Raw genomic sequence first — 25,507 nt, 5'->3', positions numbered from 1 at the left:
AGAAAAGGAAAATCTATGGATTAATATATGGATTGGGTACCACCATTTATCAGCTTGAGCTTTTAAGTGAAAATGGGCCCAGGTCCGTATAAGCTCAATGGAAATATCTCACTTTCCGATCTTTCCTTTGCTGTTAATTCCGTCTGCCAGCACATGCATGCTCCCACTTTGGCAAATTTTCAGCAAGTTAAGAGAATGTTGAGATTCATCAAGGGCACTCTCGATGTTGGACTTCAGTTTCATTCCAATAATTCTTTGGACCTTTTTGCGTTTGTTGACGCGGATTGGGCAGGCTGTAAACTTACCCGTCGCTCAACAACGGGTTATTGTATGTTCCTTGGAGCTAACTGTATTTCATGGAGTGCTAAGAAACAACCTACTGTAGCTCGCTCGACCGCTGAAGCTGAATATCGCGCTCTCGCTTTTGCCGCAGCTGAGCTCACTTGGGTTTCCTTCATTCTTCGAGATATTGGCATTTCACAATCTCAGCCGTCTTTGCTCTTTTCAGACAATATCTCTGCTTTGCACCTAACTGCCAATCCAGTTTTCCATGCTCGACTAAGCATGTTGAAATCGACTATCATTTCATTCGGGAGAAGTCCTTAGGCAACATCGTTACCCGTTATGTTCCCTCTTCATTGCAGCTTGCTGACATCTTCACGAAGTCACTGTCTCGAGACTCTTTTCAGTCGTTTCGGTCCAAACTCGGGCTTTGGTTCTTACCGACGCCCAGTTTGCGGGGGAGTATTAACGGAATCAGTTCGGATATTTCTCCTTCAACTGATTCAGTTGTTGTACTAGAGAAATCCTCAGACCATGTAAATAGGATAGTCAGTTAGTATAATATCATTCTCTCTTATCCTCTAATTACTTGTATATATACTGATATACAGCACTCATAGTGATTAAATGTGAAAATCATTCCATCAAACTCTCTCTCTCAAACTTTCATTAAATTGTGTTTGGCATTTACTGCTAATTTGAGCAAAGAGCAGATCTTTTGGGGATTTTTCTGAGACTTGGAAAACAAAAACTCCTTTTGTTATTTGGGGTCCTGTCCTCTGCATTGCAAGTGGGGGAAAGCATGTGATGTGGCCGTAGCTTTTCCGGAACTCCTCCTTTTTTTAAGTTAGGAGCCCCACTCTCTCCATTCCCATGTCCTCCCTGGATGGACCTAACATTTATCCAAATCGGATCAAATTCAACAGCTCTCTCTCTTTTGCTGTTATCATGCAGAGCGTAAGTTTCCTGTGTTCTCAGTTCAAAGTCATGACTTAAGACAATTTGTTTCTGCATTCCAGTGGGCACTTACACTTACCCTCCACCAGATATACACGTAAATCGGCATCATTGCCTCCTATCACTCATCACCTTCAATAGCCGCTAACTTGACAATAATGTTGACTTCCACCACCACCCAGTCCCAGTTCCTCCTTCCTCCTCCTGCTCCAACCTTCGCTGTCAAAGGAGAAGAAGTGCCACCAAGAGGACAAGAGGGCCTTCCTGAAGATAAAGAAGGCCTAAAATGACCCCTACATGCTGTCCCCGTGGCATCCCGAATTGGACTGTTGCACCGGGTACTGTGTGAAATGCGACCTCACCACCCACCGCATCACCCAGCTCACCATCTTCAAGGGCGACCTCCCTGGCCGAATCCCTGACGCCATCGGAGACCTCCCTTACCTCGAGATCATATTGTTCCACAAGCTCACTAATTTCTCCGGTCCCATCCCATAATCCATCACCAAGCTGAAGTACCTCAAGGACCTCACCATCAGCTGGTCCAACCTCACCGGGACAATCCCTGATTTCCTCGGCATGTTAAGTAATTAAGATTCATAGAATATATGCATAAATCTTGGTGGACTTTCCAGCCTCATTAGTACAGTAGTTTAACCAAGACTATTGAAAGTGACATGTACTTGGTAGGCCAACTCAAGAACCTTGTTTACCTGATTTTATCCTTCAACATCCTCACTGGCCCGATCCCAAGCTCCCTCTCTCAGATCCCGAATCTAGGCTACATCGCCCTGGACAGGAACAAGCTTACCGGGACAATCCCCGCCTCGCTTGTGAACCTCAAAGGCAATAGCCTCAACCTAATCCTGTCCCACAACCAGCTCTCCGGCGAGATCCCGGCCTCATTCAGGGAGCTCGACTTCGGGAAGGTTGACTTGTGACGCAGCGAAACTAAAAGAATGATTATAATCTGTTAATTCGTGTACGAATGCTAGAAAACAATCTTCTATAACCTGTTGATTCTACGAATACCAGGGAATAGACATCAAATTCGTTGATTCAATCAATGCCGAATTTGGAAAAATAGAGAAAATATTCTCTCGAAATTTTATTCATTCAACTTATCCAAATTTTTTCGGATACAACAAGACAGTACAAATAATGAATTTCTCGAGGAACATGTTCGAGTTCAATATCTCGAATCTTCAAATAGATCAGGGCTTAACATACTTGGACATTAACCATTACAAGATTTATGGGAGCATTCCAGAGGTGATGACTCAGTTGGAGTTGCAGTGTCTGAATGTGAGTTACAATAGGCTGTGTGGTAAGATTCCTCAAGGGGAACAGCTGCAGACTCAATTCGACTACTCTAGTTACTTCCATAACCGGTGTTTGTGCTGTCCTCCTCTCAACAACACCTGCAAATAAACCAACGGACTGACCAAGACCAACAGAAGATCTGTTAGCAAATGAAGTTCAAGACAGTCGAAATCCTCCTAATAGTAAATTTTTTTCTTATAACTCCAAGTCAAAGTTTAAATTTCTGGAAGATCACTAACCGGAGTAGGGTTCCCTCTTCAATTGGTGATGCTGTACAATGAATATGTCGTTAAGTTGTGTTAAATGTGTTGAATCCATGATGTTTCCTTCTCCTTCTCATCATCTGAATTTTTATCGGTCGGATCTCTGTCCATTCACTTCATTTTTTTCCCCTACTATTTGCAGTTAATAAATCAAACATCAGCCTGCAAAAGAATTCGTTTTACCATTGTCTTACTAACAGAGGAGCCCGAAACTACAATTGTCCATATATACTCCAACTCAATGGAAGCGTGACATCCATATTATAGTGATGACCACTTCATCGGTACAAAAATCGACCTCCGGCCACTTGTCATTATGGTATTTATACATTGGGAACCATAAAAGATGATCGTCCTGCAGATAGCCAAAATGGAATCCAATGGCTCCCATATCCATTTTTTTACATGAATACTATTACTACTATGCCGAAAAGGGGCTTCACGTTTTCCCTCCAAATCTATACATAGCCACTTTGAAAAAAGTGGGCAATTTGTCTTCGCATTGAAGATGGGCAGTGGGGACTCCAATTTGTCTTTGCATTGAAGATGGGCAGTGGGGACTCCCCGGCTTATAAAGTAATCCTTCCCCTCCCTATCAATTTGTGCCTCTCCATTCCTCATATCTCCAAAGATGTTGACTGTGGGATCTGTGGCCACCGACCTCCGCCTTGGCATTGTCATCCTGTCCCTTCTTCTCGTCCTCCGGCCTTTGCTCTCAGAGGAGAAGTGCCACTCGGACGACAAGAAGGCTCTGCTGAAGATCAAGAAAGCCTTTAATAACCCCTACCTACTGGCCTCGTGGCAGCCCAACATAGACTGCTGCACTTGGTACTGCGTGAAGTGCGATGATGTCACCAACCGTATCATCGAGATATTCATTTCTGACGGGGACCTCCCAGGTCAAATTCCTGATGCCATCGCTGACCTCCCTTACCTCAAGAGCATATCCTTCCACAAAGTTACCAAATTCTCTGGCCCCATCCCTTACTCCATCACCAAGGTCAAGTACCTCGATTTCCTGAGAATCAGCTATGCCAACCTCACAGGCACCATCCCGGAATTCCTCGGTAAACAATAATTTAAGATTATATACATCGAAAGCCTCACTTATTTACCTGCCTGTGACGGGTTGATTCTACGTATAATTTATCTGGCAGTCATTTTGATTCTACTACTAATTTATCTTAAGCACTCCATCCAGCACTCATCTGGATTATTTCTGTTTCTCATCTGGTAATGCAGGCCAGCTCAAAAACCTTACTTACCTGAACTTGTCCTATAACAACCTCACTGGCCCAATCCCCAGCTCACTCGGGCAGATCCCAAAGCTCGGCTACATTGGCCTGGACCAGAACAAGCTTACGGGGACTATCCCACCCTCGCTGGTCAACCTTAAGGGCAGCGAACTCTATTTGATCCTGTCCCACAACCAGCTCTCTGGAGAGATCCCAGCCTCATTTCAGGATATTGACTTTGGGAAGATCGACCTGTCCCGGAACAAGCTCCAAGGAGACATATCCATGCTGTTCGGGTACAAGAAGACCACGTATATGATGGATTTCTCGAGGAACATGTTCGAGTTCAACATGTCAAAGCTTCATGTGCACCAGAGCTTAGTATATCTGGACATCAACCATAACAGGGTTTTTGGGAGTATTCCAGAGGTGATGACTAAATTGGCACTGCAGTCATTCAATGTGAGCTACAATAGGCTGTGTGGTAAGATTCCTCAAGGTGGAAGATTGCAGACTCGATTTGATTACTCTGCTTACTTCCATAACCGGTGCTTGTGTGGGTCTCCTCTCGATGTTGCCTGCAAGTAAATTACCCCAGTCTAATTATATCGGTCATCTGATTGCTCAGGAATACAGTTCATGAAGTTCGACGCACTAGACCCGCCTATCCTAGTATTTCCTTTTCTTTTAATGAAACTGAATCAAATTTCTGGTTTTCCTTCTTGATAGTATTAATGTATGAGTTGGGCTATGGCTTCTGTTAAATGTGTTCAAGAGTTGAGCACACACACCTCGTCTGGTAACAAGAGGTGCTGGGTTCGATTCTCGTTATGCGAGTACCCCTTTATTTAGTTTTCCTTTCCATTTCCTTCTACTACGCCCATGAACCTCCTTTGTAACCGAAAAAAAAAAGTGTTCAAGCGTTCGCTATGTGCTTGCTTCATTTCTCTTACTTTTCTATTTAGTTACGATGTCGCCTTTTAATTAACATCAAGAGAAACATGACAAATTAAACGGAGCAATTTAAGATTAAAGTATTATCAACAAGAAAAAGTTAAGTATCGGCATGGTCAACAAGATTCTGCATGCGGTTGATATTTACATCGGGAATGATTGTCCGATTATATTGGACAAAGCGATTTAGCCTAGAGGATAAATGCCTTGTCTGCCCAGGATCTCGAAATAGCTTCGCTTCATTTCTCATCAGTGCCTCTAAAACCCCAGCTGAGCAGAGCAAAATGCTTGATAAGTATGTTTACACTTAAAGAATTATACTGATCACACCCATGAAACTGGGGTCGACACGAAGCACTCTGCCTCTCATCTAGATCTCTAAGGTTCGAGGTATTCCATCTCTTTGCTCTATGTTCCTCCCCTATTGCCTACTGTAACCACGATCCTCTCTTGGAGCAAAATTGAATATCCAAGTCAATTTCAACGGCAGCCTGACCATTCAAGATATGTACACCACATCATGCAGGACAGAAGTTTCCTTTTGCCCCAACTGAGAATAGAAAAACCAGGATACCACTCCCAAGAAGTTTCCTCCAAGCCATTTTGAATAGAATAAAGTAGACAATTTGCCTTTGCAGTGCAACTTGGGCACTTTCCTGCCCTATAAGTAGAGCCATGTACATCCTTTCTCACCCCTAAAATCATTGAATACAATTGCCAACAACGATAATGCCGACTTCTGCCATCACCCACCACCTCCTCCTCGTCCTCCTGTCCCTCCTCCTTGTCTGTCCTTCGCTTTCGAAAGATGACAAGTGCCACATGGAGGACAAGAGAGTCCTTCTCAAGATAAATAAGGCCCTGAGCAACGGCCATGACTTGTGGACTCTTGACCTGGATTGCTGCTCGTGGCACGGCGTGACATGTGATGACACCACCAACCGTGTCACTGCCCTTGCCTTCCTCCAAATAGACCTCCCTGGTCGAATCCCTGAGGCCATTGGTGACTTCCCTTACCTCCAGACCATAATCTTCCACAAAGTGACCAATCTCTCCGGCCCCATCCCTTACTCCATCACCAAGCTCAAGTACCTAAATTTTTTGGATATCAGCTGGGTCAATCTCACTGGCACTATCCCCGGTTACCTTGGTAATTCATATTCATACAATACATCGTCGCTTTCATGGATTACTACGCTAAAGTAGACTGTTAACATTGTAATTTGGTTCGTGCTAGACGTATAGGGCATAATGGAAATGAATGTTAGAATGTTATTAATTAGAGTACAAATTTGGTGCAATTTTTCTTTTTTTAATTATTTCTCACCGTGTTCTGTTTCTCTTGGAACTTGGCAGGCCAGCTCAAGAACCTCACTTATCTGAACTTATCCTACAACAACCTCACGGGTCCTATTCCGAGCTCGCTCTCACAGATCCCAAAACTTGGCTACATTAACCTGAGCAGGAACAAGCTCACTGGGACAATCCCAGCCTCATTGGCGAACCTGAAAGGCAACAGCCTCTACCTGATCCTGTCCCATAACCAGCTCTCTGGTGAGGTCCCTGCCTCTTTTGGGGAGATCGACTTCAGGAACATCGACCTCTCTCGGAACAACCTCCAAGGTGACATATACATGCTGTTTGGGTACAAAAAGACCACAGAAAGCATGGATTTCTCGAGGAACATGTTCGAGTTTGACATGTCGAAGCTTCAGATACATAAGAGCTTGGCATTTTTTGACATCAACCATAACAAGATTCACGGGAGCATACCAACGGTGATGACTGAGTTGGAGTTGCAGTCCTTCAATGTGAGCTATAATAGGCTCTGCGGGCAGATTCCTCAAGGGGGGACGCTACAGACTCGGTTCGATTACTCTGCTTACTTCCACAACCGGTGCTTGTGCGGTGCTCCCCTCAATGTAACCTGCAAGTGAACCGGCACAGTTCAACCAGTTCTGAATTAAGTCTCTGTGCCGCGTCAGACAGCAACAGCATATATAACTGAGGCATATCATTTTAAGCGGGTAAAAATATAAACTATTGCCTGCAATTCTCTGTATCTGTTCAAACGATCGTCATAAGTCATTCTTCAATCGCCAAGAAATAAAAAGCAGCCCTCCGTCAGCATGAATGAAAAACATGTGAGCTTATCCTTCAACAAATCCACCTGTCAGATCCATAGCTCCGTCCCCACCCAGAGATCAATCTTTCCTAGGTCGGCCCGAATATTGCAACAAGCCTAATGGGATTACCCACCTGCGAGATTTTAAAAATGCCACGACCGTCTAATCTAACATGTTAACCCCATTAAATACGGACCACCTTGTTAGATGCCTTTTTTCTTCCAACAAATGGCTCCTCAGAAAATATCCATGATTTTAAAACAAACAATTTTCCTGCCAAAATCTAATACTTAGTTTATTTATTGAATTGGATATTTAGAATATCAACTCCTTAGACTGTTAAGAAAATCTGACTATGAACTGATCCACCATAACATGGATGGGATTAGGATAGGCTTAAAGAGAGGGAGCCAGTTCCAGTTCATGGGCCCACTTCTCGAGGCCGAACTCGTGATAATTATTTTTGGCATAATACGTCAGCACTGTCTGCAATAATGATCGAGAATACAATTTGGTGGACCCCCGCCAAAGTGGATAATCCCAAAAAATAATCATGCCCGGCAGAGAGTGCTTGTTTAATCTTCTTTGTCGGAAAATTCTATTTACTTTGCTTTTTATTGAAAGGACATATTAACAAGAAGCAGGTGCGAACGTAAAATCCATTTCGAATGAGCGGTGCTCAAGAACCAATATTTATCATCTCATTTTTCTGGATCCTGGAAATGGGGTTCCGCTCCTTCCATTCCAGCTGGTGTACGTATATGTAGTTTGATTGATAGAGCTTCAACCAGATGGTCTCCAGCCTTCTGCCATCCACAGACCTCTCTATATATACCGGCATCTTCTGAATAATAATGCTCTAAACATGATTAATTTCTACATAATCCCGATTAATTAATTGCATGCTACGTACTTCCCCCAGGAATATACCATAAGAAGATCAAAAAAAGGTGATGAAGCCCTTCAATTCAATTATTTCAACGCCAGCCTATCTGTGACGACTAAATGTCATGTGTTATTCTCCAAGCCACCAGAGATCACACATCCCGCCTTTAAACAATTCAATTCAATTCAATCACACCCAGCAGTATTCTCTCCTCCGCCTCTTCCCCTATAAACAGTGCGATCTTCCTTGGCATACATACTTCACTAACACATCTCCCCAATCGCCACTGAATCCGCTCAGTACTGATCGACCTTTGCGACAATGTCAACCACGCTTCATCTCCTCTCCGCTCTCCTCTTCTCCTATTACCTCCTCTTCCCGACCGCATCCGAGCTCTGCAACCCGAGCGACAAGAAGGTCCTGTTGGCGATCAAGGAGGCCTTCAATGACCCTTACGTCCTGATCTCGTGGAAGCCCGACACCGACTGCTGCGTCGAGTGGAACAACGTGGAGTGTGATGAGACCACCCACCGGATCACCTCCGTCACGGTGGTCGTCGGGGACCTTCCGGGACAAATCCCCGCCGCCATCGGCAACCTCCCTTATCTCGAGACACTGAGACTCCACAAGCAGGCCAACCTCACCGGGCCCATCCCCTATGCCATCACCAAGCTCAAGAACCTTAAGTACCTCGACCTCACCTGGAACAACCTCACTGGTCCCGTCCCCTCCTTCCTCAGCAAGCTTCAGAACCTCGTCTATCTCCATCTCTCCTTCAACAACTTGTCTGGTTCAATCCCGAGCTCCCTCTCCACCCTCCGCCCCCTTTCATCCCTCCGCCTCGACAGAAATAAGCTCACTGGCACAATTCCTGCCTCCCTCTCCGCCATCAAAGGTTATTGACGTCACATATTGAATTTAACACTATGCCTCCGTCTGAAATTTTTTCTATGCGGTACTTATTAATCGTCCTATGTGATGATATATTTGCCGTTTTAACAGGTAATGGCCTGTACCTTATCCTGTCTCACAATGGCCTCACCGGCGAGATCCCAGCTTCATTCAAGGACACGGACTTCGGGCAGGTGGATGTGTCCCGTAACAAGCTTAAAGGGGACATATCCATGTTCTTCGGGCCAAACAAGACCACGCAGATCATGGACTTCTCCCGGAACCAGTTCGAGTTCGACATGACGAAGCTTGAGGTGTATAATGAATTGATCTCCCTGGACCTAAACCACAACAAGATCTACGGGAGCTTCCCAAAGGCAATGACTGAATTGCAATACCTGCAGATCTTCAACGTGAGCTACAACAGGCTCTGCGGTCAGATTCCGGTAGGAGGGAGGCTCCAGAGTTTTGACTATACCACCTACTTCCATAACCGGTGCCTCTGTGGAGCTCCGCTCAATGTGACCTGCTCGTAAACTAGCCACGATCATAATGGCCCGGTTGGGTTGGGCTCCATGGAGCTCAAGGCTTGCCAGATGCGGCTCCATTAACCCCGTTGGAGTCTCGAATCTGCAAATTTTATTTTCTATGGTTTTCCCCCTTCCCGATACCGCGTCCAAGATACAGGGTATAGGGACTTATTTTGAATTGAACGCGGTATGAATTAATTATCCGATTGATTGATTGAAGTAATAAAGCGGGGATCCACTGTGTTTGACTCAATATATTACTTCATGATTCGATATGCGTACTTTTTTTTGTTTACTACGCTAATTGTTAGGAGTGTGCAAGGGTATCGGGTATACCCGGAATCGGTCGGAACCTATCCGTTAGGGTAGGATCCGGGTAGCTCGTATTAAAAATATGGTAGGTTTCGGATATTAAAATCAGAAACCGGTGAAAATCGATTCCGATTCCAATTCCTGCCTATAGAATACTCAGAACCGATTATTTATAATAATAAAAAAAGAGAAAAGAGTAAAGTTACCGTCTCCTCTAATGAATCAGAACATAAACACTTTACTATGTGAGATCGTATTATGAATATTTAATTTTGTCGATGGATTGATGAAACATATATATATATATATATTTTGATTGTGGATTAATCTAAATCTTTGCTAATATTTTATTTGGCGTGATTACTGATTATGTATGTGATATTTTTTATTTTATTTAGCAAGACAAAAAAATTTACAGGTTCTAACATGATACTTGGAACCTGTGGTATAATATAGGTTCCGGTTCCAAGATTCAACATGGTAAGGTCTAGTTCTAAAATCTTGGAACCTGTACCTTATATGGTAGGGTCTGAATATCGTGAAAAATACAAGGCACCCGAAACCGATTACCTCTACTAACATTCTTCTTGAATAGTTTTAGATGGCGTTTGATAAATTCAGTGTTTAAAAATTAAATATTTAATTGGTTAAAGAATGAAATGTATAGAAATGGAGGATAAGTGATAAAGATGAGGATATGTTTTGTGAAGAAGAAATGACACTAATAAGTGAAAAAAAAAATTTATTTCATTATGTTAAATATTTTTATTTAACTCATTAAGTAGTTTTTAACTTAATGAATAAGTAGTATATAACCCCACTTTTCATCTTTTCCTCTTTCTCCAATTCGTCTTTCCTTATAACTAACATTTGAGCACTTATTTTGATTAAATTGAAACAAACGCACCGTTACTCAATCATTTGATCAACTATTCAACTTTGGGTAGGAAAAAACTCACCGAAAAAAACTTTAGGTAGGGAAATGGAACGGTGTTCCGCCAATCTAATTTCTTAGATTTGCATACAATCTTCATATTGGGGCACACCGGCCAATATGTGATCTCGGCTCCGGACTATAAACTTGACCCAAATCGACCAAGCTAAAATTCGGATCTGTCTCTCGTGCAATGGTTTTTTCGAGTGGAAAAAAGAAAGACTATTCCAATATGGATTGGTATAGGTGATTCAGTACCTTTTCCACTTAAGTAAGTCTTGGATTTAGGTATTGTGATTAAAGAAATCCATGATTGCTTTACCCTTTTGGTGGTCTGACTTGATTCAAATCTAGATTAGTGAGGAATCATTATACTTCTGGTTGCTTTAGACTAAAGGAAAAAAAAGAGAAGAAGATAATAATAAGATTACTGGAAGAGAGTTTAAAAGTTTTTTTTTTTTTGTGTGCATTCTGATATCCGAAAGCCCATTGAGCCTTTGATTCATTTAGTCGAATTGAGTCGGCCCATTAAGAGATAAAACTTTCTCAGCATGAATTAATACGGAAAAAAGTTTAAAAGTTCTTTATTTAGTGTTCTACTATATTATTACTCTATAATAAGAAAACGGACCCTGCTAGCTACCATTTTGAATGTACGGGCAATACCGTGCTGTATGTCTGAACCGTGTATAATTGTTTGTGTAATTATTCTTCTGATTCGAGTACGATCTTCATCTTAGAAGTTCCATATAAATTCCCAGTTTATGAATCTCCCATGTACCAAAAGTAAAATTCAATTCTTTTCGTGGAGAACACACAAAGAAGCATTCATCCAATGTGCATAATCTTATGCCCCAATGATCCACTAGTCATATACCGTTGGTCAACTTTGTCACGCCACTCTAAAATCTTATCTTGGTCCCTCGACATATAGGTAACAGCTAAGCTTGTTGATTTCTAGCAGTGGATCGTCGAACTGTGGCACTGTGGTCACGGGGCGACCCACTTTTTTTTTTTTAAAGGAGGCTAAATGCTTAAAATAATGAAAGAAAATTCCTAAATAACGAATAAAGGAGTACGGGTAGTCCCACTAGATATTGAACTTACAACCTCTAAATTAACATGCGAAAACGTGTGTTATTGCACTACACCTTCTTTTTAATCACATGTTTTTGTATGGCATCCTCTCCACTCCAATGTACATAACTCCTCTCCAACTATTTGAGTGGCATTATAATAATTAGAAAAAATGGGTGTGAGAATTTATGATTAAATTGAGGAAGAAGATAAAAAGTAATGATTGTGTTGTTAATTATTGAAAAAATAATGAATAGTTGAAAGAATTTAATTTTAAAAATTTGAATCGAATGATAGTTAAAAAAAGTACGTGGGAGAATTTATTTTTATATTGAAGAATAAAATAAAAAAGTAATGATTGTATTGTTAAATTAAAAAAAAAAAAGTAAAGTTAAGTGGAATATTTTCCACTCCACAGTCAAACATAGCTACTCGAATCCAACATTGAAAAAATTGTCTTCCGTTGGTGCTTAAATATATACTAGATAAAAGGCCCACGTTTATGTGCAAATTAGACCTATTGAGTTAGCAAATCAATCAGATCAATAAAAACAATAAAGGTTATAATTTTAAAAATAATATCTTAAATATGGTTTTATATTTCAGAGAAAGATTCTTGTGTATTGTTATTGCACCATTATAGAGTGAACATCTAAATTCATGCCATTTATAATCACAAGTAATTTTACGTCATTCAATCACAACACGCCCAAAATCCTGTTCAAGAGAACCATTTCGTCATCATGACTTCCATTTCTTCTTTCCGTCAAAGTAGTTATTTTTATTTGGAAAAAATATAACATTTTACTTTTGTGTTAATTTTATTATGATTTTAAAAATTACACTATATAGTACATCATTTAAGGTGTAGTATCAATCATAGCACAACATTTTATTTTTGTGTCAATTTTATCACAACATTTTAAAATTATACAATATAACACATCGTTTAGGATGTAATATCAATTATGGTATGCATGACGTCAAATTTTTAGTAAAAATTAACCTAAAGAATGATGTAGCGCACATATGGATAAATAATGGGCCTAGACTCTTGCCACATGTAGAATTACCCATATTCCGACATGTCCGGTGGCCTTTTATCCGCCCGACTCCCTCATCATCAATACCCAAATCCCATTCTCATTTCTTCACATATCTCCCGCACACTGCAGCCCTAAATTTCACTTCAATTCAACATTTTGCTCTTTCTTCCCTTCTTCACTCATGGGCTTGCCAGTCTCTCTCTTTATACTTCTCCCTCATTTGAGAAGAAAACAAATTAAGGTTTGCATTTCATTTGATAGGTATGAGCTTATTTCTTTTTCTAACAATTTTTAATCAATCGTTTATTATATAAACTGCAATAAGTTCAATGTGTGATTTTTTTATATAGTATAATTTTAAAATGTTGCGATAAAATTGACACAAAGCAATATGTTTTTCCTTTTTATTTTTATTCCAATGATTTCTATCTTTCTTTGGAAAGCACTTGCAATAGCTAATGAAAATTAGGTCGTTATTCAAGTGATGTTTTTTTCCCTTTCGATTACATGAAGAAAGACTCATGTGTTTAATATAATAAAATAGAAATATTAATTGCTAAGAAAGGGTATGGGTAATCCTATCACGATAATCGAATTTCAAACCTCTTGATTACTTAGCGATGCCATACAATACATGTATGTGGCTTATAACTTTCAATGAGCGCATATCTTTCCACCTTTAATAAGCAACGTCTATCAAAAGAGGGAATCGCACAGTGGTGCACCTCTCATATGGTGACAAAAAAGTCTGAGGTTCGATACTCCAGTGGCACTATCTATTCTCTTTTATTAGATATTTAAGATTTCTATTTTAATGTACTAGATCCATGTGCATCCCTTGTAACCGAAAAAAAAAAAGCAAGGTCTCAACATAATAATAAAACGCTTACAATACATCCTTATTCGTCAAAACTCGAAAGGTCACGTAATGAGAGGTTTGTTTTGTCCTACGACGCACGTTCCTAAATTTCACCTCAGCTTTTATGTATATTGTATATAGATGAAGTCGTGAACTGAAGGAACACCCATATTTCTTTTCCTACCATAAAAATTCCTCTCTCATTATTGAACCATGAGGCAGACCCGCCATCTCCTCTCTTCTTTACTCTTCCTCTCCGTCGTCCTACTCTCTGCCGGAGAGCTCTGCCACCCGGATGACAAGAGGGCCCTCCTCCAAATCAAGAGCCACTTCGACAATGCCTACTTCTTCAACTCCTGGAGACCCGATACTGACTGCTGCGTCAGCTGGAACGGCATCATCCAGTGCAACGAGACCACCCACCGGGTTGTCTCCTTCGAGCTCTCCAATGGCAGCCTCCCGCCAAGCCAGATTCCCGCTGCCTTTGGCGACCTCCCTTACCTCTGAATCTTGATCCTCCACAAGCAGCCCAACCTCACGGGCCCCATCCCTCCCTCCATCGCCAGGCTCACGAACCTCGAATACCTCACACTTACATGGAACAACCTCACAGGTCCTGTACCCTCCTTCCTAGGCAAGCTTGAGAAGCTCATCTTCCTCCACCTCTCCTTTAACAACTTTCATGGTTCCATCCCGAGCTCCCTCTCCAACCTCTGCAATCTCGGGTCCATCCGTCTCGACCGGAACAAGCTTACCGGCACAATCCCCTCCTCCCTCTCTGCCATCAGAGGTGATTAATTAATGTCCGACAGTGAATATAACAATGCAACTTCCATCTACAAAATATGCTTTGTCTTTCAGATCATCTGCCGCGGTGGAAAAATTTTTCTAATTAAACAAGGTACTGATAATACTGTTGTGATGTATGTCATTTAAGAGGTAATGACCTGTACCTGATCCTGTCCCACAATGGCCTCTCAGGCAAGATTCCGGAATCATTCAAGGACGTGGACTTCGGCCAGGTGGATGTGTCCCGGAACAAGCTCGAGGGGAACATATTCATGTTCTTCAGGCCAAACAAGACCACCCAGATCATGGACTTCTCGAGGAACCAGTTCGAGTTCGACATGTCAAAGCTGGAGGTGTACAATAACTTGATTGCCTTCGACATTAACCACAACAAGATCTATGGGAGCATCCCAGTGGCGATGACTGGGTTGCGATACCTGCAGAACTTCAACGTGAGCTACAATAGGCTCTGCGGTCGGATTCCAGTTGGAGGGAGTCTCCAGAGGTTTGATTACACCACCTACTTCCATAACCGGTGCTTGTGTGGAGCTCCGCTCAACGTGACCTGCTCGTAAGATTAGACATGGTTGTAAAATGGCTCGATGTCCCAAGCCATGTCCATGAAACAGGGACCATTTCGAATCGATTATGGTGTATTGAATAACAATGAGCAAAATAAGGGATGTGTTGCGCTCAGTAAGAACTACCATTATCTGTGCACGATCTTCCATAGTGGAGATTCCTATGTCGCTAGTAATCACCAACTAGCCGGATTCCGTCATACCCCTTTAGGAGTAATTAGTCGAAGCTGGTTAGGACGAAATCATAAAATTCAGTTAAAATGATATCCAATAGAGATATCTACATACTCATGGGGAAGGTAAAGTATCACATGAGGGACTATGACAAATTTGGGTATTTGGAGTCTGAAGGTATGGGTGGTAATCCATGGGTCCGTATCTATGTGGGGTCAACTTTGTGATGCCACTATTCCCTTATCTTGACCAACTTGTCATGTGGGAAGCAAATTATTGATTTCTAGAAGTGGATCTAGCTGGGGCAATGCAGTCGCTGCCGGCTCATATAATCCTTTGTTATTATAGAGGAGACCTATGAATTTAATATTATTTTAAAAAAAAAGTAAGGAAGAATGAGTAGTCTTACCAATGAAAATGGAACTTATCTCTTGTTTCCATACATTCTTTTTAGAAAAACGCTTTGCTTACTGTGTTTACACAATATTCCATTTCATACTGATCCCATGATGCAGACCCATCATTTCCTCTGTGCTCTACTCTGCCTCTCCGTCGTCCTACCCTCTGCCGGAGAGCTCTGTCACCCAGACGACAAGAAGGCCCTCCTCGAAATCAAAAACCACTTCGACAATGCCTATGTGTTCGCCTCCTGGAGCCCCGACACGGACTGCTGCACCAGCTGGTACATCGTCAAGTGCAACGAGACCACCAACCGTGTCGTCTCCCTCGAGCTCTTCATGGGCGGCCTCCCACCGAGCCAGATTCCCCCAGCCATTGGCGACCTCCCCTACCTCCGTATCCTGACCCTCCATAAGCAGCCCAACCTCACAGGCCCTATCCCTCCCGCCATCGCCAGGCTCACCAACCTCGAGTACCTCACTCTCACCTGGAACAACCTCACCGGTCCTATCCCCTCCTTCCTCAGCAAGCTTCAGAAACTCATCTTTCTCCAACTCTCTTTTAACAACCTTTCTGGCTCCATCCCGAGCTCCCTCTCAAACCTCCGCAACCTTGCAGCAATCAGCCTCGACCGCAACAAGTTAACAGGCACGATTCCTGACTCTCTTTCCGCCATCAAAGGTAATTAATTAATGCGCAGACAATCAACTTCATATAACAGTTAACCTTTGCCTCATAATCCTATGGTGGTATTTTTGATCTAACAGGTAACAGCCTGTACCTGCAACTGTCTCACAATGATCTCATCGGCAAGATCCCAGAGTCATTTAAGGACGTGGACTTTGGACAGGTGGATGTGTCGCGGAACAAGCTCGAGGGGGACATATTCATGTTCTTCGGGGGGAACAAGTCCACGCAGATCTTGGACTTCTCAAGGAACCAGTTTCAGTTTGACATGTCAAGGCTGGAGGTTTACCCGAGGCTTGCTTATTTAAACGTGAACCACAACAAGATCTATGGGAGCATCCCTGATGAGATGACCCGTTTGCCTGAGCTGCGGGGGCTTAACGTGAGCTACAACAGGTTGTGTGGGCGGATCCCAGTAGGAGGGCAGATGCAGAGTTTCGACTACACAACCTACTTCCATAACCGGTGCTTGTGCGGGGCCCCTCTCAATGTAACTTGCAAGTGACTGTATCGTTGGGGGCAGCCGCTGGGAGGACAGGCTGGCTGGGCCTGGCCGCCGTATCCGGTTGCTTAATCTTTAATGCTCCTCCACTGTTCCATGAGAGTCAGAAGCATGCATTATCCGGTCCAAAAGTCAGAACTAATACTTGTGAAGTCAACGTTGCACTTTTGGTCTTCCCTATCTGTCGGGCCATGTACAACCATATATGCTGAAATTGAATGGCTAATCATATGATAACCAGTTAAGCGGTAGGAAAAAAAAGATTTATACGTTATCTAACTACATATTGTTTGTTCAGCCAAATAAATAGGTGGATTTTCGGAATTTGCAGGTTTGCAGCTTTTGCGATGAACTTAACTGAAACTTCGAGTAATAATAGGTGTGGTTGCTCCAGGGGACATGTGACGAGTTAACATATGACGATTTAATCTCAGCACGACTAATGGAGATAAAGGAGTAGGAAGCATATCTCAAGAAAATAACTACATGTACGCTGTGGCAAGCAATCCACGTAGAAGTAGAACCGATGAACCCAGCTATCTCAGCACAAGGGATGAGCCTTGTTACAGGCCTGTCATTGGCAAACTTTCGGAGGTTTCCAAAAACAGGGGAAGCAGAACAGGAGCGCGAAGGTTCCTGATTTCCATGACCCTCTGCATAATAGTAATATTGGTAGAATGAATCACCAATTCGGGAGAAATTATGATGATTTTATTCCAACGAACAGCCTTAGCATTTTGGCCCCGGAAAGTAGTCATTTGTTCAGATAACGACCGACAGGTTCTACGAATTCAGTCTTTCAAAACAGAGTATCTTTCTCTGAACATAGAAGCATGATCATATAAATCACTAGAAAGGGTGGCGCTTCTTCTCTTGATTACTGATGCTTCCAGTTGGATAAAGTAAACATGCATGGCCTCATTTAGTTGTCTTCTATATTTCGATTCCAATATCCTATCCCATTCCCAGAAATATCAAGTAATTTGGGATGATGGAAATGGGTCTAGGCGAGCAACAGGGATGCAGATCAAGGGGTGAGCCCTAAGAAGGGTAAGCCCTGGAGCTTCTTCCATGTTAACCCTACCATTTTCTCCTCCACTGAGTTTCCACTCAAAGCATTGAATCATGGAACCAAGTGTTGCCTGAACAACCTGAAGTGCCAGTGACGTTCCGGGGCACCCTCTCCTGCCGCTCCCAAATGGCATCAGCTGAAAATGCTGCCCTCTCAGTTCCAAATGTTGGCTACTTCCACTAGTGAACCTCTCTGGCCTAAACTCGAGGGGATCCTCCCAGTGACTTGGATCTCTCCCTAAAGACCAAAGATTCACGAACAGCCTTGTTCCGGCAGGAATCTCATAGCCTCCTATCACGCAAGTCTCCGTCGACTCTCTCACAATCATTGGACCTGATGGGTGGAGCCGGAGAGTCTCCTTCGCTATGGCTTGGAGGTAGGGAAGGTTGGGGATATCTGATTCCTCCACGAGGCGGTTTTTTCCAACTACCATGTCGATCTCTTGTCTTGCTTTCTCCATAATGTCCGGATGGTTAATTAGCTCTGACAGTGCCCACTCTATCGTAATTGCAGCTGTGTCTGTCCCAGCAGCAAATATGTCCTGTGAAACTCAGAACATCATAAAATGTTCAGTCTTCTAATGATTTTTACATCAGGAATTCACAATCACCGGCTATGAACAGATGTATTTTCTTTAGTTTCTTCTAGAAAAGGATGTGATGGAACTTTCCTAGTAAAATAATGGATTTATGCTGAAAAAGCTGTATTGGGCCGGCTAGTCCATTTGACTAATTTATTCACCTAAAGGAAGACTGTGACGACATAGAACGACCCTGTGATAGAAAATCCAAACGGGACAATGATTAAGCAACAAAAGTTGAAGAAAGAACTTATTACCAGGATGAAGGCCTTGATGTTTTCTTTGCTCAACCTCATCTCTGAGTTCTCATCTTCAGCAACGTTCAGCAATATGTCAAGCAAATCCTTCACCTCAGCACTTCCACCCGTTTCTTTCCGCTTTCTTCTCACCAACTTGTGATCTATGATCCTCTCCATCATTGAATCAAAACGATCTCGCACTTCCTTGAGGCGCTTCTTGAATCCCTGCAAGTCCAAGTTCTTGCAGAACCAAATAAAATCTGTCAGGTTAAACTTCCCTGTCAGCTCCACTACCTCATGGACCAACTTTCTCATCTCATCGGCTTGTTCATCTTTATCCGAGCACCTCTGCCCCATCAGCATCCTCGAGACCATGTTATTGCTCATCCTTATTAGCTCTCTTCCCACATCAACCTCCTTGCTTTCTTTGGCCTTCCTCAGCATGAACTGGACGAACCGCTTAATCTCTTCGCTCCTAACAGGAAGGAGAAGGCCAAGTGTTCGCCCACCAAGAAGTTCTGACATACAGAGCTTCTTCATGAACTTCCAGTAGGGCCCATAAGGCGCGAAAGAGAAATCCTGTGAGCCGTATGTGAGGTAGTCTACTGCGGCAATCACAGGTCGATTAGAAAAGTGCTCCTCATAAGTCTTGAGGAACTCCCTGGCCATCTCGGCAGTGGACACGACCACGCAGGGCACGGATCCGAGAAAGACGTGGAACAAGGGACCATATTGGATTGAGAGCTTGTGAAAGGCTTGGTGAGGTATGGGGGCAACAAGGTGGAGATGGCCAATGATTGGAAGGGCTAGTGGGCTGGGTGGAAGGTGGGGTTTGGTCCAAGTCCTGTTTAGTACAACCCGGACTAAGATGGCTGAGACTAGCCAAATTAGGAAGAGAACCGTGTAACCTTGCCAGTCAGCCATTGGTTGATTTTTCAGAGTAATCTATCAGTTCGAATTTGTGGTACTGCTGCGGGTTAACGTGCTTGTTCATATAGGGTTTGTCAATGCAATTGCAGACAAGGAGTAACTCTCTAGGATTGTCTCGGCTTATATGTCCGAAAATGACTATTGAATAATCTAATTCCTCGGCCCTGGCATGTTTGTAAGCTTCTCTTTAGACTCAAGGAAGAAGCAAAGAGATGCACTTATTCCATTTTCAGCCCTCTGCAGAGGAGAATCAGTCTTCAGGAAATGGCCGGCTAGATTTTTCCTGTTATAGTTGATTGAAGTTTAGAATCAGTCAAATCTTAGAGAACTTTTCCGGCAATCCTTTTTAGGAATCTCTTCTTATATATATGTTACAGGTTTTGGTTATTTTAATAGGTGGAATGTGGTAAAATGTGTAACTGATTTGCACCAGCAAGTATTATAATGGATGAAGAGTATTTCAAGTATTCAACTAGCAGATTGGTGTATTGTTGTTATACCGAGTCCGGTTCAAAGTCAACGAAGAAAAGCCCATAACTTTGCAACGAACATTTTCGTCATGTAACAGTAATTCACTTCGACAGCGTGATAAAATCTCTTGCATAAATTACTTTATATACACCACATCATATTTATATCATATATATATATATATATAGTTGTATCCCCATAATAAATAGTATTAGAAAAATAATTTTATATATAGCATATGGTCATAAAGATAAATATCTAAATAAACAATTATAAGTGTATATACAATTACGACTGAATCAGTAAATGCATATAAATTATTAAATACTTAATAATTTTATTATACAAGCACATTCTTGATTTAACATATATAATCTCAAAATTTATTTATAAAAAGTACAATTTCTTAAAATAAATATCTATAAAAAACTTTTTGACATAATTAGGAATTACAAGAAAAATCTACTATATGCAATATGTATGTTTAAATATGGAATACTTTTGAAATAGTAATAGATAAATCTATTTAAAAATTATTAAAAATAGATAATTTGCACTTTTTCTTTTTTTTACAAAATACATGGAGGTTATGTATTACAATTTTTTAAAATTTGATATTAAGAAAATGTAATATGATTTCTACGTAATATTATTTTCTTCATCCATATTTCGTATTATAATTAATTTCCAATTATTTTGAATTTGTTATTGTATGCACTAATATTTGCATGTTTTCAATTTAAGAATATATATAACTTAATGAAAATTTCAATTGTGAATTTTAAAAAACCATCTAAAAACCACTCTAAACAATAATCCGTGCGAGGCAAAAAAGCTAGTGTGTGTATATATATATATATATATAAGCAAAGTAGTCAAGGGTGTAGTATATATACTGAAGGCTCCATTTGTTTGGGCAAATTGTTTTTCCAAGAGAAAGCTTTTAATTTTACATGAAAAATAGTAGATCTTCATGTATTATTTGAGTGAAGTGAAAATCATCTACTCGAGTTAAAATGGATGTCAGCAATTACCAACATCATAAAGCCACAGCAGATAGTCACAGCTAAATGGGCAGAAATGCCAACATAGGTCGCGATAACCTGTAAATTTTGAGGTGGTGATGGCGAATCATGCTGGTGACCCCTCTTTTTTTTTTTTTTTTGGGGGGGGGGGGGGGGGGGGGGGGGGGGGGGGGGTCAGCGGTAGCCATCTGAGGTGGCTGAGGGGAAGCGGCAACAGCAACGATAGCTGAATCATTTTCCAGAAATTACAACCGGACTTTCCTCATGAAATATATTCGGAATTTGTTTCCTTGCAAGACTACGTTTCCTCCATGTACATACAGAAACAGGGTTGAAGGTGCATGGGGTTAGTATCAATAAGTTATGAGACTAAATATTCAATGAGTATCACTCATCTACTTTGGATGAGTAAGAACCAATTCAAATGCTTATAAGCAGGAATCTATAGGCCCATTGTAGTGTCAGTTTTCCACTTTCATGCATTTTAAATTGAGTGTTACATATCCAAATGGATGAATAATACTTACTCAATATTTGCTCAGGTTATGGATGATCAGGACTTGGCCCATTTACACACATATATATAGTCCCGAGAAGATGATTTGTGGGCCGAAATCACTGTTTGCTTAGAAACTTGCCATTTCCAAATCGCCTTATTGTGCAAAGACGAAAGCCCCAGTCAGCGGAGTACAAACATCATCTACCCCATCGAGCTGAATTAGCATGCAGGTTATATTACAGTTGAAGGGCCAGCAGAAAATTTCCGTGTCGAGTTCTCTTCTTTTTTACCTTTGGCAAGAACAAAAGTAGAGCACCACTATGAGAGGGTTTAGAATTCCGATAACGTGACAAAATAAAAAAAAAGACGGTTTCAATTTTAATAAGGTGTCGGAATGAGAAGCCCGCTTGAGAGTTTATTAATATATATATATATAGGTAGATTATACTGATCTTTCAGGGGGAAAAAAAGAACAAAGAAAGATGGGAGAGCACTAACAAGAATTTTCATACAAGAGTACCAAGAGTCTAATACTAATCTGATTATTGGAAATGTGAGGCGATTGAAGACTTGGGGAAGTCAAGCACAGCCAAGTTTGATAGTGAGGGCCAACTTTAGGAAAAGTTCTGTCATGAGAAAAAGATGTGCTCGAGCTTCTTGTTCCTTCTCCTGTCCGTGTGATGAGGGTCGACTCCGCTACTACTTCCACCGGAAAAATAAATAAATATAATAAAATAAAAATAAAAGAATCCCTACGTATACAAGACACTGTAATGACTGGTCTCGCTCCAGGTATGATGCAACTATGACAATGAAAGATCAATGGCCCGGCTGTTGCAGTTTGTGATACCCCACGTCATCCATCATGCGTCATCAAATAAATAAAGTCCCCTACAAGTCTACCCTGATGATGAGGCTGGAAATTTTGAGAACCTGACTCTGGCCAGCGGCCGAGCTAAGCAACTCTGGGTGGACTATGATGGGACCGAGAAGAGAATTAATGTAACTTTAGCACCCTTCAAGGCAGTGAGACCGAGCACTCCACTCCTCTCCCTATCGCTTGATCTCTCAGCAATCGTCAAAGGAGACCATGTTTGTCAGGTTCTCATCCTCGACAGGTCCATAATTAACTTCCCATAATTACATTCTCGGGTGGAGTTTCCAGATGAATGGACAGGCACGGGGGCTTGAGCTGTCTATGCTTCCTAACCTTCCCCGATTAAGAAAGAAGCCAACTTTTAGGCTGCTAACAGTTGGAGTGCCTCTAATATGCTTATTTTCTGTTTCAGTGTTAATCTTGGGATTGTTCTATTACATTAGAATAAAGAGGAAGTACGCAGAGGTTCTGGAAGACTGGGAGCTCCATTATGGGCCACATCGGCTCAAATACAAGGATCTCTATATCGCCATATGGGGATTCCTGGACCAGGAGCTGTTGGGGACTGGTTGTTTTGGTTTTGGGAGTGTCTACAAAGGAATACTACCCGCTTCAAAGTTTGAGATCGCTGTGAAGAGGATCTCACATAATTCCAGGCGAGAGATCCGGGAATTTGTGGCGGATATCATTAACATCAGTCAGCTCCAGCACCGCAACCTAGTCACACTCCTTGGGTACTGCCGGAGCTCCTTTTGGTGTATGATTACATGCCGAATTGGAGCCCCAACAAGTACCTCTTCAATTTAACCCAAAGTCACCCTCAATTGGACCCAAAGGTTAAGAATCATAAAGGGTGTGGCCCCTGGGCTGTTGTACCTCCATGAATGGTGGGGCCAAGTCGTGATCCACCGCGACAGTAAGGCAAGTAACGTCCTTCTTGATGCCGAATTGAATGGGAGATTAGGAGATTTCAGGCTCGCAAGGCTGTGCGACCACGGGACCTATCATCCACTGACCACCCACGTGGTGGGGACTCTCGGGTACCTTGCCTACCAGGACAGGCAGGGCAACGAAGGCGTGAGATGTCTTCGCATTCGGGGCATCCCTCCTTGAGGTGGCAACTGGAAGAAGGCCGATTGAGGCTCGAGGAACGGAGGATCTGATATTAGTTGATTGGGTCTTCTCCTCCTGGAGCATAGGAGGGGAGATTTTTGCAAGTTATGTATAGGAGGGTAGATGACTCACTGCATGCCGTCGACGTCCGTTAAATTTCTCTCTCTCTGGATGTGTATATATTATATATCTCTTTTCTAAATTTTACCAAAATGGCCAGGGAACTGATAAAGAAGGAAATGATACTGTGATACTAACTGAGAAGCCAATTCGAAAATCCTCTTAAAATATCAACAAAGTTTCAGATCAAAATCATCTTATTCTCTCCGTTTTTTTTTTGGGTGAATTACGGGACCGAAGCCCGAAACAATACATTCACTCAAAATGCATGTACAATACATGCACTATGCAACCAAATAGATGAGGGGTTCTTGAATGTCACTAGCTTGAGCCCTTTATCAGGACTTGGCCGATTTTCCAAAATTACACCATATAGTCCGGGAATATGAATTGTGGGTCAAAATAATATTACCTGCCCAAGAACTTGCAATTTCCTTATCTCTGTGCCCCCCTACACAGTAAAACATCTTTTATTCCATCCAGCAAAATTACAAGGAAAGTCCAACTGTTAATGATCGGGTCCACAGCCACAAAAATCGAGGTTGTGTACGGCATGTGCAACGGTACAGAACTCCATAGTATTGCCCCATCTTCAATCTGCGTGTGACAGGCAAAGAATCCTCTGCATAACAGCTGTGGTTCGACTTGCAGCAGCTTCTTCCATCTTCCTCGTATGGAAAATGGCTCAAGTTGTTCTTCTTTCTTTATTTCTTTTCAAACTACTTGGTTCTCATCTACCTTCAAGCGATCCTAATTTGACTTAGCTATAATTCACTGGGTTCTCGTCCAGAATATGACCGGCGGTGCTCTGATTCAGTCTTTCAGCAAATCACTTTTCTCTAAACAGAGAGAACATGATCATATATACCGGTACATTTCTTCAAGATTTTAGAAATGCTCCCATTTGGATAAACTAAACATGCATGATCCCCTCTGTTTGAGCTGGGTATTTTGATTTCAGTTCCCTGTCATTTTCTATGGAATATCCGGTAATTCAGGATGATGGAAGCGGGTTGAGTCGGGCTACTTGTGTGCAGATCAAGGGGTGAGCCCTTCTACCAGCGCATAATATTTGTAATAGAATATTGCAAAATATTTGTACAATATTGTAAAATGATTTTTAAAAGTAATTGTAAAATAAGCATTGTAAAAGAAATATTGTAAATTAAAAAATAAATATGTTGTTAAATAAAAAAAACAAACAGTTAGTTATTTATTGTAGAATAATAAGAATATATATGATTATCAAATATTTTAAAATAAATATTATTTATTTGCAATGTTGAAATAAAATAATTGTAAATGAATGCTGATAATAATTGTAAATTATAAATACTTTTGAATTACTACTTGTAGGAAAATAAATATTATTAATTTTAAGTAAACAATTGTGAAGTTAAAAGTTAAATAATTATGAATTGATTTGAAAATAATTGTAGATTATAAATAACTATAAAAAAGTTGTAAATTATTTACACAAAAAAAAAGGAAAACAACTGACATACTACTATAGTACATAAGAGAGCGTATCATGATAGAATTTATCCAAAATAAGTGCAGTGAGGGTCGGAACTGATTTATAGAGACTAATTGGTGAAAAAATTAAGAAAAATACTCTATGAATACAACTTATTTATTTACTCAAAAGATTTTCCTTAACTTCTCCGGAAAAAGAAGAAAGTGGAAAGATTTTTGTGCATAATATCTCTCAGTCGATTTCCGGAAGCTCCTAATTTTCATCTTCCTCGTGTGCAAGAGGCTGTGCTAATTTCTT

General features: G+C 41.4%; 5 protein-coding genes and 3 pseudogenes across 5 annotated transcripts; 7 read left to right on the top strand and 1 right to left on the bottom strand.

Moving 5' to 3' along the window:
• The first annotated feature begins 72 nt into the window (after nucleotides 1–72).
• LOC116207816 lies at nucleotides 73–2,670 on the top strand (annotated as a pseudogene).
• Nucleotides 2,671–3,413: 743 nt separating this feature from the next.
• Nucleotides 3,414–4,990, top strand: LOC116209217 (polygalacturonase inhibitor-like). The gene is made up of 2 exons (XM_031542804.1): nucleotides 3,414–3,892; nucleotides 4,068–4,990. Exons 1-2 carry the CDS (start codon nucleotides 3,457–3,459, stop codon nucleotides 4,646–4,648), a joined length of 1,017 nt encoding a protein of 338 aa, XP_031398664.1. The 5' UTR covers nucleotides 3,414–3,456; the 3' UTR covers nucleotides 4,649–4,990.
• A 703-nt stretch (nucleotides 4,991–5,693) lies between these two features.
• On the top strand, nucleotides 5,694–7,067 carry LOC116209218 (polygalacturonase inhibitor-like). The gene is made up of 2 exons (XM_031542805.1): nucleotides 5,694–6,164; nucleotides 6,371–7,067. Exons 1-2 carry the CDS (start codon nucleotides 5,744–5,746, stop codon nucleotides 6,949–6,951), a joined length of 1,002 nt encoding a protein of 333 aa, XP_031398665.1. The 5' UTR covers nucleotides 5,694–5,743; the 3' UTR covers nucleotides 6,952–7,067.
• Nucleotides 7,068–7,833: 766 nt separating this feature from the next.
• Nucleotides 7,834–9,700, top strand: LOC116209220 (polygalacturonase inhibitor-like). The gene is made up of 2 exons (XM_031542806.1): nucleotides 7,834–8,921; nucleotides 9,029–9,700. Exons 1-2 carry the CDS (start codon nucleotides 8,348–8,350, stop codon nucleotides 9,451–9,453), a joined length of 999 nt encoding a protein of 332 aa, XP_031398666.1. The 5' UTR covers nucleotides 7,834–8,347; the 3' UTR covers nucleotides 9,454–9,700.
• Nucleotides 9,701–13,673: 3,973 nt separating this feature from the next.
• On the top strand, nucleotides 13,674–15,288 carry LOC116209222 (annotated as a pseudogene).
• Nucleotides 15,289–15,488: 200 nt separating this feature from the next.
• Nucleotides 15,489–17,044, top strand: LOC116209216 (polygalacturonase inhibitor-like). Its single transcript, XM_031542803.1, has 2 exons — nucleotides 15,489–16,299; nucleotides 16,386–17,044. Exons 1-2 carry the CDS (start codon nucleotides 15,615–15,617, stop codon nucleotides 16,808–16,810), a joined length of 1,110 nt encoding a protein of 369 aa, XP_031398663.1. The 5' UTR covers nucleotides 15,489–15,614; the 3' UTR covers nucleotides 16,811–17,044.
• Nucleotides 17,045–17,147: 103 nt separating this feature from the next.
• Nucleotides 17,148–20,032, bottom strand: LOC116209215 (3,9-dihydroxypterocarpan 6A-monooxygenase). The gene is made up of 2 exons (XM_031542802.1): nucleotides 18,717–20,032; nucleotides 17,148–18,420 (listed from the first exon to the last, which is right to left on the bottom strand). The coding sequence occupies exons 1-2, from the start codon at nucleotides 19,620–19,622 to the stop codon at nucleotides 17,782–17,784; spliced, it is 1,545 nt and encodes a 514-aa protein (XP_031398662.1). The 5' UTR covers nucleotides 19,623–20,032; the 3' UTR covers nucleotides 17,148–17,781.
• A 2,364-nt stretch (nucleotides 20,033–22,396) lies between these two features.
• On the top strand, nucleotides 22,397–23,839 carry LOC116207815 (annotated as a pseudogene).
• Nucleotides 23,840–25,507: the final 1,668 nt, after the last annotated feature.

Source organism: Punica granatum, chromosome 5 (genome assembly GCF_007655135.1).
Source record: "Punica granatum isolate Tunisia-2019 chromosome 5, ASM765513v2, whole genome shotgun sequence".
NCBI lineage: Eukaryota > Viridiplantae > Streptophyta > Magnoliopsida > Myrtales > Lythraceae > Punica > Punica granatum.
This window is presented reverse-complemented; position numbering and strand designations above follow the sequence as displayed.

Bases quoted from the DNA above. Each gene is read 5' to 3' on its own strand.
- LOC116209216 (XM_031542803.1), top strand. From the start codon at position 15,615: ATGAGTAGTCTTACCAATGAAAATGGAACTTATCTCTTGTTTCCATAC. The intron at 16,300-16,385 runs GTAATTAATTAA...TTGATCTAACAG, and splicing joins CTCTCTTTCCGCCATCAAAG to GTAACAGCCTGTACCTGCAA.
- LOC116209218 (XM_031542805.1), top strand. From the start codon at position 5,744: ATGCCGACTTCTGCCATCACCCACCACCTCCTCCTCGTCCTCCTGTCC. The intron at 6,165-6,370 runs GTAATTCATATT...GGAACTTGGCAG, and splicing joins CACTATCCCCGGTTACCTTG to GCCAGCTCAAGAACCTCACT.
- LOC116209217 (XM_031542804.1), top strand. From the start codon at position 3,457: ATGTTGACTGTGGGATCTGTGGCCACCGACCTCCGCCTTGGCATTGTC. The intron at 3,893-4,067 runs GTAAACAATAAT...CTGGTAATGCAG, and splicing joins CACCATCCCGGAATTCCTCG to GCCAGCTCAAAAACCTTACT.
- LOC116209220 (XM_031542806.1), top strand. From the start codon at position 8,348: ATGTCAACCACGCTTCATCTCCTCTCCGCTCTCCTCTTCTCCTATTAC. The intron at 8,922-9,028 runs GTTATTGACGTC...CCGTTTTAACAG, and splicing joins CTCCCTCTCCGCCATCAAAG to GTAATGGCCTGTACCTTATC.
- LOC116209215 (XM_031542802.1), bottom strand. From the start codon at position 19,622: ATGGCTGACTGGCAAGGTTACACGGTTCTCTTCCTAATTTGGCTAGTC. The intron at 18,421-18,716 runs GTAATAAGTTCT...TGAGTTTCACAG, and splicing joins ACATCAAGGCCTTCATCCTG to GACATATTTGCTGCTGGGAC.